This window comes from Mustela putorius, unplaced genomic scaffold (assembly GCF_011764305.1).
Source record: "Mustela putorius furo isolate JIRA1106 unplaced genomic scaffold, ASM1176430v1.1 tig00000450_pilon_pilon_pilon, whole genome shotgun sequence".
NCBI lineage: Eukaryota > Metazoa > Chordata > Mammalia > Carnivora > Mustelidae > Mustela > Mustela putorius.
In genome coordinates, this window is record NW_025421385.1 from 24,210,720 (window position 1) to 24,225,359 (window position 14,640).

General features: G+C 38.3%; 1 protein-coding gene across 2 annotated transcripts in view; it reads right to left on the reverse strand.

The window, feature by feature from the left end:
* The window catches only part of LOC101671634 (sine oculis binding protein homolog), a 164,015-nt gene that overhangs the window by 138,987 nt on the left and 10,388 nt on the right, over window positions 1–14,640 (reverse strand). For both annotated transcript variants that reach the window (XM_045080247.1, XM_045080246.1), the window contains exons 2-3: window positions 10,781–10,919; window positions 8,815–9,000 (exon numbers count right to left, since the gene is read on the reverse strand). In XM_045080247.1, coding sequence (XP_044936182.1) covers window positions 8,815–9,000; window positions 10,781–10,919 — 325 coding nt within the window. The remainder of the gene's footprint in view (window positions 1–8,814; window positions 9,001–10,780; window positions 10,920–14,640) is intronic.

The window sequence follows — 14,640 nt, forward strand, 5'->3', positions numbered from 1 at the left end:
AATTAGTCATGATGCATTATCTGTTAGTATACATCACTGGATTTTGTTTGCTATGATTTTTTTTTTAGGGTTTTTGAATAAGTGTTCATGATGAACAGAAGTTTTCCATCTTAGTGTAATTCAATTACATTAAATTACCATGGTCCTTATTTCTAATGCTCTTGTCATGTCATGGGATGAAAGTCATGCTGGGATTATAAAATGAGTAAAAATGGTTTTTTTGTTTTTTTCTATTCTCTAGAAGAGTTTCTCTATGTTTGGTTTCATTTTTTTCCTTAAATTTTTGGTAGAATCTACCACTGAAACTACCTGTGCCTAGAATATTCTTTGTAAAAAGGATCTAATGATTTCTTCCTTTTTTTTTTTTTTTTTTAAGATTTTACTTATTTAGAGAGAGAAAGAGAGCATATGAGCAGGGAGAGGGGAGACGGAGAGAGAAAATCTCAAGCAGACTTCATACTGAGCATGGAGCCCAATGCAGGGCTTGATCTTAAGATCCTGACATCATGACCTGAACCAAAATCAAGAGTCAGATGCTTAACTGACTGAGCCATCCAGGCACCAGTTTAATTTTCTTAATAGATGTAGGACTACTCAAGCTTTCTATTCCTTCTTGTGCCTGTTTTGATAAGTTAAATTGGACATAACGTGACTTCTCTTTTGCAGAAATTCTGGGAATTACTTCCAGTAATCATTACTTATGTGTAACATCAAAATTATTAGGTCTAATGACATATGGGTGATATAATCTTTTCATTTACTCACAATTCAAATTTTTTTCTAGCAGTTTTTCTAAAACTTCAATCTATTATTTCAAGTCACTCTTCCAGAGTAAAAAATTAATAATTAGCTGATAGTTGTCTAAGTGGCATAAATTTTCCATCAGACTTTTTTTGGCTGCCATAATTACACATAGAGGTGAGTTTTCTTTAAATATGTTCAGTCAACTAACAAATATATATTACAGTATATTAAAATAGACTCAAATCACAAAATCAGGTGGTAAATTCACCATACAAGTCACAAAATCAAGATTTTATAAATTAAAGCAATTACAGATTACCTAAGCTAAGTACATCATTATTAAGCAAGGAAACTGAGGCATAGATAAGCAAAGTGACTTATCTTATTTACACGGCCAGTAAAAAGCAGAGCTGGCATTCACAACCCAGGTTTCCTGATTTTTGCTCTGGTAGTCTTTCCACCACATCATACTACCATTTAAACCACACATTTGAGGGATGCCTTGGTGACTCAGTCAGTTAAGTGTCTGACTCTTGATTTCAGCTTAATGTCATGATTTCAGGGTCACAAGATCAAGCCACATGTCAGGCTCTGTGCTCAGCAGAGAGTCTATTTGAGATTTTTTTCTCCTCCTCTCCCTCTGCCACCCGCTTTTTTGTACTAGGTACTATCTTTTATTCAAATGAGGCAAACACCGAGGCTCAGACAGATGGTCACACAGATGGTCATCTGCCCCAGGTCATAAAGCCAAATATGTACTCAATAAATATTAGCCAACCAATATGATAGAAAAGGTAACACTGGCCTCAGACCCAGTCTGACTTCCAAGCCCATGTTCTCAGCCATTCTTAGGGACCAACTCCATGGTGCTGGCACAATGTGTTTGTCTTTCCATGTCTCACCATATAAATAGAAGCCCCGTCAACTCATCACTCTCTCTCTCTCTCTCTTTCTCTAAAATAAATAAATTCTTAAAAACACACACACATTTTGATTTGGGACACAATGGAATATTACTCAGCCATAAAAAAGAATGATAGCTTGCCATTTCACAACAACATAAGGGTATTGTGCTAAGTGAAATAACTCAGAGAAAGATAAATACCAAATGATTTCACTTGTATATGGAATCTAAAAAAAAAATGAACAAACAAACAACAACAACTGAAACAGACTCATAAATATAATGAACAAACTAGGTGTTGCTAGAGGGGAGGGGAGCAGGGGATGAGCAAAATTGGTGAAGGGGGTTAATAGGTACAAACTTTCAGTTTTAAAATAAATCAGCATGGGGATGAGAAGTACAGCACTGGGAATACAGCCAATAATACTGTAATAATTTTGTATGGTGATAGATTGTCACTACAAAAAAAAAAAAAGAGAGAGAGAGAGAGAGAGAAGGAACATACTGAAATTTGAGTTCCACCTTTACAAGAATCCACAATTTTATTTAAAAATATAATAAAATAAAATAGGGCCCATTATCAGAGTAGGTAAGATTTTGAGACTTCGTTTTGTATCTTTCGTTAATCACCTTGAATTCTGAATGACTGTCTTCTGGCCTACATTACGTTTTAGATGTCATTTCTCCTCAACTGTGTAAATATAACAGTTCCTCATTATCTCCCTATAGACCTTCTGCTACTCCATTTTGCCCTTTCGCTGCCACCGAGCTCCACCAAATGCTGCTAAAACTCCTTCCAAAGTCAAAGTGGAATGATGTTTTGATTATACCAAGTACACTGTAAGTTCCCAGTGGCCAAGGATGATGACGTACACACTTGTATTATCTAGCATAATATGAAGCACACTCAGTAAACACATAATTGACTGACATAGGTTTTTGGATAATCCAGGGCTACAAATATGGGTTAAGGGGACATCATCCCTAAGTTCAAATGTCAGTTCTGCCACTTATTACCTGTGTGACCTCAGGCAAGTTGCTCTGGGTCTCAGTTTCCTCATCTGTAAAACAAGGTTAATAATAGCATCCACACAGAGTTGTTCTGAAAATTAAATGAGATAATAATCTATTAGCACAATGTCTGGCCCATAATAAGTGCTCGAAAAATATTCGCTAGGATGAGATTCTATCATTACGATTATTAACTATTCCTACTCCCGCCATTCAGCATAATTCCTCTGTCCTTTTTCTAAGTGAATTAGAAAATTCCCCAAACCTGAGGGTTCAGTGAACATCTTTTTTTTTTTTTGAGAAATCTATCTGCTACATAAATAGTAAATCATCCAAATCCCATTAACTCTAGGTAATTTTATTTAATAATCATATTTTAAAAGTTGGACAAATAAATAAATGGCAGAGCAATTTTGATTAAATCCTGTTTTCTCAATGGCTATTTGGAATACATCATTCATATGCAAGCCCCAAGAATATTGTGTAACAGATAAAATAAATAATGATCATAATGCAAACCACATTCTGATTCCCACTTCTCTGCAAGTATAACTCCATGTAAGAATTTTAAGAGCCAAAAAGTAACATGCTTATTAACTGTGGGTTGCTCAGTTATATACATAGGGTTTAGCAGATCACGTGAATGTTTCCATATTCTCAGTTAAGCTAATTGTTCCTTAGAGCCCAGTTCTTATATCCCCTTAAGAATTCTAAGATTTGCCTGAAAAAATATATCATATTTCCATGACTATGACTGAACACAAATTTGAAAAGCTCACTGAAAGCAAACCATCCTAGAAGACAGGAAATGGTCATTGTTTTCAAAGAAAGTCAAGACGCTCCAGCACGTAGGGAATCAGGCTCTTAGGAGTTGATCTCATGTCCCTCCACATAAACCTATGTATGCCATGGGGACAGACCCTGTCTTTCCCCTCTCCCATGGGTAGCAAGAAAGAAGAATATGGTCGCTTTCCATTTGAGGTAGGAAAAAAAAAGAAAAAAACCCCACCATTTTATTCAAAACTGCCACATAAATGCATCCAGGGAAATAAATTCCCTCCTTTTTGTACATTTAATTTCATTTTAAAGTATTCTGGGACTTAGAGGGATTCTGGACTTGTGATAGGCAAGGGAAGCCTGTCAAAAGATTCAGATTTAAAATGTAATTTCCTAGATATGCGGTGTTTTCTGCAGCAGAGCTCAGCATGACTTTCACTAGGAAAAGTTGCTGCATTTCATCTTTTCCTCATGAACAAAAAATAATTACAACAAGAGTTTCATTGATTTCTTTTTCTTTTTCTTTTTCTTTTCTTTTCTTTTTTTTTTTTTTTTTTTTTTAATTCTTGGGAGCATAATGTCAGGGAGCAAGTCTGAGACTAGAAAAGAAAAATGCTGGTTCAAGTCCAGTCAGCTGCTCTAACCAGAAGTAGGCAGGATAGGCAGCATCAAGCCTGACCAACCACTGTAGAGGACGGACGTCTGGTCAGTGGAGCTTTACTTATGGAAAGCAGGGAAGATCAATATAAAGTGTTTGTAAAAAAAAAAAAAAAAGAAAAAAAGAAAGAAAAAAGAAAAAATCTGTATTTAAAATCCATTTCAAATGGCTTGACTTCAGTAGTCAAACCAGCGGTGGAGTGGGGTCGGCCTAAATATTTGGATGGAGACTCACTCCAGCACGGCCTTTACAGACCGTACTCAGAGTCCTTTTCTGGCACAACCCTCTTCCAAGGAAGTCCTGAAGGGCTGAAGCCTGTATGAAAATCTCTAATATGAGAAGAATTTCAGCAAGGTCACAATATAATTAACCTGAGTTATCTTTCAAAACTCTTGCTGATATATATTCTGCCACTTTAGACTAGGCTCATGCTGTGATTTTTAAAATTAGCAGAGAAGGACACTTTCATATTCATTTGCACTAAAAGGATAAAGGAACGTTTGCATAAAAAGAAAAAGGTGGTCAATACTTTCTATTATTCTCTTACTCTTTTAACAGTTTTTGTTGTTTGTTTGGTTTTTTTTTAATGGCGTCTCTATATGGCAAAGCCTTATTCTGTTCACTTGCTAGTCTGCAGAAAAGTCTTAGTCTTATTTAAGGATCATGGTGATTCCCTTCAGTGCTTAGAGAAAAAAAAAAAAAAGGAAAATCAGGGCTATTATCCTGTGTTTATAACAAGTCTATTACCATAGTAACGACTGTGATGTCACAAACCCTACATTAAGGGCCAAATTCTGTCCCTGATGGGGGAAGGGCAGCTCAGCCTTGGAAATCAGACAAAACTGTACACAAACATGTGTGGCCAGAGCAGGGACAACGCTTGTAATCACCAAAGCCCAGGGAGCTCCCCTTCTCTGAAGAGAAGGTGGGGGCCGGAGGAGAAAAGCAATTCCCCAGGCCCACTAATAAGCTACACCCACACTCCTGGATGCAGCTGTGCAAAAGGAGAGGAGAAATCCAAGCAAGTGTGGTGTCACCATGTTCCCCATCCCAAGTATTCCACTGGGCCCACTGGCTGCCAAACATGGACGGGATCCAGTCTGAGCCTGCCCAAGCCCATGAAACACTCTGGAACCGGTGCCCAACCCAATGGAACCCTCTGGTACCTCGGAGGAGCAGTGACTTGCCTCATGATGGTGAGCCCTTCAAAACCAAGCTGGGGTTTTAGTCCCGCTAGGTCATCCCAGTTCAAAGAACCACAGATCCTCAGGTTCAGAGAACACATCAAGTCTCCCAGAAGATGGGGACTTGAAAAAATGACTGTGTACCTGTCACTGGGGGATCTGAAGTCGCAAACTATTAAGGACTCTTATTCTGATGCAGTCTAAGCAAGTTTTGTACAAATACGCCGGAAAAGCAACTTTATATTAAAAGGAATATTGAATCAGGAGTCAGAAGACATTGGTACTAGTCTTGGCTCACATACTTAGAAGCCACCTGACCTTGAGAAAGCCATTTAACCTATGCAACCTTCAGTTTTTCTATTTAGCTATATCCAGTACACTATTTCCCAGAGTCATGGTAAAGATCAAATCACATCAAACAATGAATGTGAGTGCGCTTCATGAACTATAAAGGACTTAATACAGACATAAGGTATTATTATTGCTGGTATTGTCACACGGCCAGTTTATGGCAGAATGGGAATAATTTAAACGCTAACAGTTATTTTCTTTCCAGGAATCCAAAACATACATATGCTCCCTGTCTTCCCCATCCCGAGAGGTGGACAGTTGCATGATATAGTCAGTTCTAAATTATTCAGGGGCTGATTATCAAGGGGCCTTTTACTTCTAGCCATTGTACCATTTATTAGTTTCCCTTAGGAATGCCAGTGTTAACCTACATATAGCTATAACATTGATAGGGAATGTGCCTCAACTCAGCTACCCTGAATAACAACCCTGGCAAAAGTTTTAACAGAAGGAGAAAGTGAAGTGATTAATTAGATGAAAGTTTTTAGGTAATCTGTGGGCCTTACTTATCCAAGGATAATTATACACATCACTGTCATAAAGCTATAGTCAAACTCTTGACAGGTTGGGACTAAGCCAGCCAAGATACTAGCATTTTCTCAAGGAACAACAGAGTGGCCCATACTGGTGATGTATGTGCAGTAGGAATTTGACTATCAGCCATTTAGTCAGTTTTCAACAAACAGTACTGGAGCACCTACTATGTGCCAAAGCTCACCACATACCCTGAAAACCCCACTATCTTCCTATCCATGTTGCTGTCCCTTATGATATTATACAGAGCACCTTGGCAAAGCTCATAGCCTGACTCTCAGAAACTCAATCCTGAAACTTCTGCCAACCTTACCCTGGTGCAAAAATCAGCAACCTCTGGTTGTGGGGCCAGACCCTCCTTCCTGCCTTTTTTGTAAATGATATTTTATTAGAACACAGCTACACCCATTTGTTTATGTACTATCTACAATAGCAGAGTTCAGTAGTTCTGGTAGAGACAGCACAGCCCAGAGCCTAAAACACTATCTGACCCTTTGTAGGAAAAGTCTGCAGACCCCTGCACTAGATAACGTGACTGAATCGAAATTCATCTCTCCTGTACATGTTTCTGTTTAGGGATTAATGGAGAAACCTCCTTGAAAGCAGAGATCCTTTCTGTATCTTGGTCTTGTCATATAGAACCTTGGAGAAGCACAGAGCCAAGGTTTAGAGCAGATACAGAAAATTAAACACGTCCTTCCCTACATTTTGTTTTCAACAGATGAGTGCTTTGGGGTTGCATGAAGACAGCATAAAACCACTGGTGTTGAGTTACTTCTGGCTTCTAATTCCTCCGAGTTCCTGTGTCTAAGACTTCCAAGGCTCAATCTTTGGCCTGTATCCCTTTGCATATTTTTTTCCTGATCTGATGTGGAATTAGAGTTAAATGGGAGCTGTGTGCTTGAATTCCACGTGGCTGGCTCAGCAGGAAACTCCAGGGCAGGTTTTTTGGCATGCCAAGCTCATGTTAGCCTCAGCTATGCTAATTTCTAAAGCTGTTTGCTTTGCTCAAATAAATCTTAGAGGGGAATTTGCATTTGGATGCACACCTTTTTATGCACAAATTATGTGCATGATATTTCTGGGACAGACTAAGGACTTAAAAAAAAAAAAGAAGCAGCAGCATGGTGTTTACGGAATGGCTTTAGTGTCATGGGGACTATGCTAGGTGCTTTACATATATTTTCTCCTCTCACAGCCATGACAATCCTGTGAGATGAAACTGTGATCCCCATTTTACAGATGGAGAAACTGAGGAGGAGAGAGCTTATATAATGTGTCCGTGTCCACAGAGCTGGTAAGTGACAAAGCCTAGATTTGAGCCCAATTTGTCTAAATCGGAGGCAAGTGACCTTTCCACCTAGACACACTGCCCTAATATTCCCATTTATCATCACCACGCATCCAGGCCACTGCACACTCACTGGAATATGAACTCTACATTTACAAAATTAGTCACCCCGCCCCTTCCCAGTTGCCTGTGCAAAGTTATGACTTTGGTCCTTGGGAGATACACCTGGGTCCCTCTGCATCAGAAAACAATCAACCAAAGGAAAATAGGGGCATTAAAAAGGCAAACGATGAGATACACAAATTATATTAGAAATTAGCAGACAAACACAATCTCAAGTGATTTTGACAGGTAAATGGATTTTAATGACATTCTCTCTCGAGGACCTCGATACGAAAGGACACTTTTTACTACTAAAATGTAGTAGGCTAAGCAAGGGAATGTACACACACTATGAAGAAAAATGTTAGTAACTCTCAGAATATGGTGTAAATACATCTATAACACAAGTCCAGGAATTTATATCTACAAATACCCTCACTGTTTATGGAAACATAACCACACACTTATCTCCCCCCCAACCCCCCCAAAAATACAAACATTCCCTTCAGTAAGTTATAGTGAGTATGGCCATCAAAACTTACTATTTATCATTGTTCAGCTCAATATACAGAAAAATAACCACTGTAGCAATTAAGCATTCTAGCGTAACTCCAGCATTTCACAGCAAGCGAGATACAGTATCACTGAACTTCTTTCTCCGTATGGAGCACAGCTGTAATGTAGCTTGTGCTATCACCTAATGCTTAACCCATTGCCCTGCACCTTCATACACATGCCATCTGATCTTCTGGAAATATTAAAAAACTGATTACGTTTGCATGCAAGTGAAATCCAGACATCCATTTTTCTTTAAAGCTCTCAAAGACAGTTTTCCAGGAATTAGAAAGAACTCTGTGGCAGAGATGGATAATCTAGGTTATTTCTAAGAAGGGCAGCCCGCTCAGGAGACCCAGCCCCTCACAATGCCACCACACGGTTCAGTCAGTCCGTATATAAAATTATTTCATCCTTTTTTTTTTTTTAATTTCTAACAGATGATTTCAGAGGAGGAAAACTACTTTTTTTAGCCAGTGGTAGGAAAAATTCATTCAGTTGAAAGTAGATTGGGGACTTGGCCTGAGTTTGCCTAACAGAGTAATGAATGCTACTTTAAATAACACAAGCACGAACGTGTCTTGTCTACAAAGCTCCTAAAAACAGTCTTTTCCAAAGGTACCTTGGGCATTTAATAATTCTTTATAAGGTAATTACAACTTTCTAGGAATCGTTCTCATTGGAAACCCCAGTAATGACTTACCTGCTGGTGGCTTTATGAAAGGTGGAGGAATTAAAGGTACAATAATGGGCACATTGCCATGATCCTTGGACCCTGCAGGTGAGTCACTGAGTCCGTTTCCTGTGGCAAGCCCGGAATAGCCTGTGCTTATATTGTATGGTGAAATAACACTGTCCTCGGGTAATTTGGGTTTTGGCAAAGAATTTTCTATAAAAGAAAAAAAGATCACATTCACTATTACAAAAGGGCTTGTTTTCCTTGTGACCACATTTTCTCAAGTCAAATGGCCATGTAACAAAACCAACTTTTCCTTGCAGATCTTTAAACACTTTACCAGAACTCTACAGACCGTCCTGGACCCTTTCAGTTTTGTTCACCGTAAATTTTGAGGGGGATCCTTTACCATTTGGCTCATTATGATAACTAGTACCTCAATTGCATCCTGGTGATGCATTTTAGCACTGGGAAAACCCATAGAAACCTGAGATGCAATTAACCTTTTCCGGGTACAAAGTCCTATCTAGCATCACCCTCCGGCTACCAGCTAAAAACATGCCCCATCCAGTCCTATCACTAGATCCCAATTGTATTAAAAAGTTTGGTCATAATATAACCAAAAGGACCCATAAGAAAGAAGCAGATTATTAGAAAGAAAACTTGTTTCACAGGGTAAACATTAGTATCCATTAACTATTAACAAAAATGAAAATAAAGAAAACTTACAATGATCTGAACTTTGTGAATTTTATCCTTGCATGTGAATCATTTAAAAAAAAAATTCAACCATGGAAAACAACTTTTTCCCTCTAGTAGCATATCCTGGCACTCTCTCCATGTTCCCCAGAGGCAAAGATTATTACCTAGACTGAGTATTACACGAGCTATTAGTTTATAGAATATAAACTCATGACTTGCATTTTTCATTTACAGTAAAATTGATGATACTATCCCTGTAACATGATGTGTACAATTTCATAGCGGGCTTAACATGAAATTTGTTACGTGCGTTCAATTCCACATGCCTGCAGGACAGCTCATTTACATTTTGTCACTTGGCATATAAGAAGGAAAAAATGCTATCTTAAGAGACTGGAAATAAAATGAGCGAACAGGTAGTTTATGCCAACAGATTTTGAATGCAGTGCAAATACTGATCAAATTGCCAGTGATGGTGCACGATGAATTTTACCCACACTTTAATGAAGTTCCCCAAATGGACTGCTCCTTTACATACTCTTTTTTTTTTTTTTTTTGACCATCAAACTCTCACTCCGAATTTAGGTTCATAAATTTAGCATCCATAACAACACCCACCTTTGGTTCTAGGCTTCCCTCATGAGATATCTGACACTGATATTCGCTGATTAGAATCAGTGTTAATTTGACACGGCCAAGTCTCTAATTTCCACTCTTTGGCTGGGCTTTGACGAAAATTCTTATAAAATAATGTAGGATCCAATCATGCACTACTCTCTTACTCCTCATACCCCATCCAAGGCTGGGAGCAGGAGGAACTTCAAACACGAAACAGAAATAGGGCTTTCCTAAGAAATCCCACCAAAAAAAAGGAGGAAGAGGGGATTACCAAACTAACTTTCAAGGTCTAAAAATCCAAATGCAGTATTTGACTTAATAGAAAGCACCTGTCCCCCAAAACTAATAGATCAAAGACTCAAGAAACGAGAAGGAGAACTTAGCAAACATTGTCCCTTTCTATAAATCTGTGGGCAGGACCATAGCCCTAAGGTCCCTAGCCCTTGCTAGCTAGTGCTCCCATTGCTGGAAGGAGATTAAACTGTGTCTATTTTTGTTTTATGTTATGCTCTTATATTCTGTGGAATTCTGCTTATGGGAAAGTACTACTGGGGATGTACGTTTAAATCAACCGTTGGCATAATCAACCAAATGAGTCCCGAAGCAACTCAATTGGCAGGTTGAGATAGTTAATCCTTCTTTGCATGAACAAAGGGACATTAAATGTCATTACCTTTGAGAACAGAAATGTGCTGCCGGCTCTCTCCGTCGGTAGGGTAGCTCCTGAATTCAATATCTTCACCATCTTTCAATTCAACCTTATCATAGCCATACCAGCCAAGGAGTTCATTCATAGTGTTTTCTGCAAAGTTCTGGAAGAGAAGCGTAGGCTTCTTTTTTATATAATCAATAACTGTTTGAAAAGAATGCATAAATCGAATTCTGTTTGCACTACCCATTGACTGCCAGGCCTGCCCCACCTCCCCTAGAGTGGGGCTCATTTTTCAAATCACGTTCAAAAACCGTAATGCATTTAAATCTCAGGATGACACATCCAATTATGACGGGCCTTCAGACACTTGCAATTTAAAGATAATAAGAAGAAAAGGTATTTGTCAGTTTTGCTTATAAATAGAAGTCATATTTTAGAATATTCTGCAAAGTCTATATCCCACACACACGCAAAAATATTGAAAGGGAAAGCACAAACACAGCTAAGAAAATATTTTGAAAATGAAAACAATTAATCGACCTTTTTGTGATTCAGACTGATTTAAATTAGAACTGCTTTCTGATTCAGGTATTGTTTCTTAACATAACTCCTATCTCAGAGAAAGCAAAAATCTCAGCCAAGAAATAATTTCTCAGTTGTCAAGGCTACAAGGGTCTCCCTTTTTAATTTTCCCTTTTGCAAGTGTATACTTTAAAAATCAATGAGTAATTTGCTTTACAAATTTCACTAGTGACAGATTCTCCGTAAAACGAAAGGTCACTATGATTGTCTTCTGACAAATAACATAAAAATACCAAATAACCTTAAGGTTAATAGTAAGCCCAGTTTTGGAGAACACCTGAAAACACTTTATGGAACCGTCAATCAATATGTAAATATAAGGTACTATTATTGTTGTTATTATACATACCAAAAATGTGAAAATAGTGGGTATAATTGGACAGCTTTAAAGCTTTAATATCAGGTGACTGTTTTTTGTGACCTTATCAACTGCTAGATCTGAAAATAAGATGTGAGACTGTATTAATGATCTTAACGCTTGCATGTGCCTTAAAACATCTCTGAGAAATAAAGTGCAGTGATAGTCACCAGGAGTTCGGGGGTGAGGGAAATGGGGAGATAGTGGTCCAAGGGTACAAATTTCCAGTTATTACATTAACAAGTCTGGAGATAAAATGGACAACATGGTGATTATGGCTAATAATACTGTATCATATACTCAAATGTTATTAAGAGAGATCTTTTTTTTAATTTAAAGTATTTTTATTAACATATAATGTATTATTTGCCCCAGGGGTACAGGTCTGTGAATCATCAGGCTTACACATCTCACAGCACACTAAGACAGTAGATCTTAAATGTTATCACCATGAAAAAGAAATGGTAACTATGGGAAGGGATGGAAGGGGTCGCTAACGCTACAGCGGTAAACATTTTGCAATATATTTTGTCCATCAAATCAGTGCATTGCACACTTTACACTTACACCATGTTACGTGTCAATTATACCTCAATGAAGCTGGGGGAATTTTCTTAAAATAAAAAGAAGGGCCCTGTGCTGCAGAATAAAGGCATCATAAATACGGAATGAATTTATTTTTTTAAAAAATCTCTATCTGGCAAGGCATCCTGAGCTTCCCAGACTAGCTAGAAAAGCGATATATTCTAACCTTCTCTGTGGCTCAAAGAACCTTTTCTCATTCTCCCTAGAAGCTGTCATTTCCGAATTACACTGGGATGTATAATTTATACACCTGAAACAAAGCACTCAGGCTAAACCAAGAGTGTGCACAGCCTCAGTGAGCGAGTTCCTGTTCTCTTGAATTTCACGACTTTAGATTTCAGCAGGGGTTGCATAAAAAAGAAGAGATATTACACTACTGACTCCACAAAAACAAACCTGGCATTTCAAACCACCCACAGAATGCTAGCATCTTTGCTTTCATGCCCACTTAAGCTCGGAGCTCCAACTGGGTCTATTGGTGACGGTACAGGGCGCCGGCAGTTTAAAAAAAATCTAGCCAGATTGATTTAGTGTGACCATCCACAAGGCCAACAGTCAGCCATATCAAGCTTTAGTGAGGCATTTATTCTCTCTGATGGCTGGTCATGTCCACATTAAATAGACATTCTTTTCATGAGTGCACAAAGATGATATGATCGATCTGTATAATAATCGGCAACTTCTGGAATACCACTGAGGAGGACTCAGCTAAAATGCTGCTTTACTCAATCAGAAGAGATCCCTTTAATGAGGCACCCGTCTCCCCTAACACCCAATTCTTTTCACTAAGCTAAGCTCCTGGCCCAGAGAATGACAGTCGCTAAGCACACAAATCGAGGCCCTTCATCAGTGGTCTGGCAGCAGAAATCTCCAAGGATAAGGATTACACCTTACATCCAAACCCCGGCTCCCAACAGTGTTGAAAGCCAAATTCAAGCCATCCTCTTGGTCTGTGTGCTGTTTACCCCAATCTCCAAGAGAACCGTGCCAACGAGACAGAAAATCTTTTTTGCATAGTAACTCCTGGCCACCATATCCAATTTTCTAGACCGTTTGTATCTGGGCGCCTCTCTCTCTGGTTCTGTCTAACCTCTGAAGTGACACAAAGGCTACAGATGCATAATTCATGGAATAACCTGCCAGCCAAGGATATAGATTTGTTTGTTTTAGTCCAGCTGCAAATCCATTCAGCTTTTCAGAACCAATCCCAGGGATAGAGTCCAGAAGTTTCAGACATTAGGGTAAAGACTGAAACCTCAACTGGGTTATTAACACCAAATTCATATTACTGGGGCATCTTAACTACACCCCGTAGTTTATGGTTCGTGCTGAAAACTCAGAGGCTTCATGGAACAATCAATTTGAACTTGATCTATTCCATGATTTTTAAGTTACTATAAATGTCAATGAAAATAAACTCTGAAACATTTCCTTTCTTGACAGTGAAAATAAAAATAAACACCTTAATGCTTCACTATATGCCTGCAAAAGCAGAAAACAAAAGGTTTATAAACCCTCAAGCCATAAATCTCAAATCTTTCATGGAAGGAGAAGCAAGATGAAAGAAAAAGCAACACCAAAGTTTCCTGCAGCATATGAAATGGACTATTATTACGTCTGTCTCATACACTACTGTATTAAGAAATTAAAGAACCCCTAAGAATAGATAATTTAAGATTTTTAATTGCTAGGTAGCATTTGATGCTAGATATCATAAGGGCTCATTATGGTACTAAACCAAAGGAAATGAAATAGATTTTTGCAGTTATCATCCAAGAAACATAACATACTCTAGAAGAAATGAATTTAATGTTTATGGCCCAAAAGGGTTTTCAAATCCTTCTGGTAGAAAATTCCAGCAGTTGTTCTTTCCACATTTTTTGTATTATTACCCTTAAAAAAGGAGTTTTGTTAAAAAAAATCCTTTCCTACAAAAGTTTCTCATGTATGCTATTTTTTTTTTAATAAAGGTGATAAGAGGGGTGCCCTGGGTGGCTCAGTCATTAAGCATCTGCCTTCCACTCAGGTCTTGATCCCAGGGTCCTGGGATCAAGCCCCACATCGGGCTCTCTGCTTGGTGGAAAGCCTGTTTCTCCCTCTCCCACTCCTCTTGCTTGTGTTCCCTCTCTCACTGTGTCTCTATCAAATTGATAAATAAAATCTTTTAAAATTTTTTTAAATAAAATTAAAAGGTGCTGAGTTAAACTACAGAGATTTTAGAAGTAAAGATGTTCAATAAGACAAATTACTATACCAAGGGAGGTAGTGAAATTTATTTCCCCCCAAATCTTTTCCCAGCAAATGTCCTAGAAATAGAATGGGAAACTGATGTCCCTCAAGGTCCCTCCCCCATAGT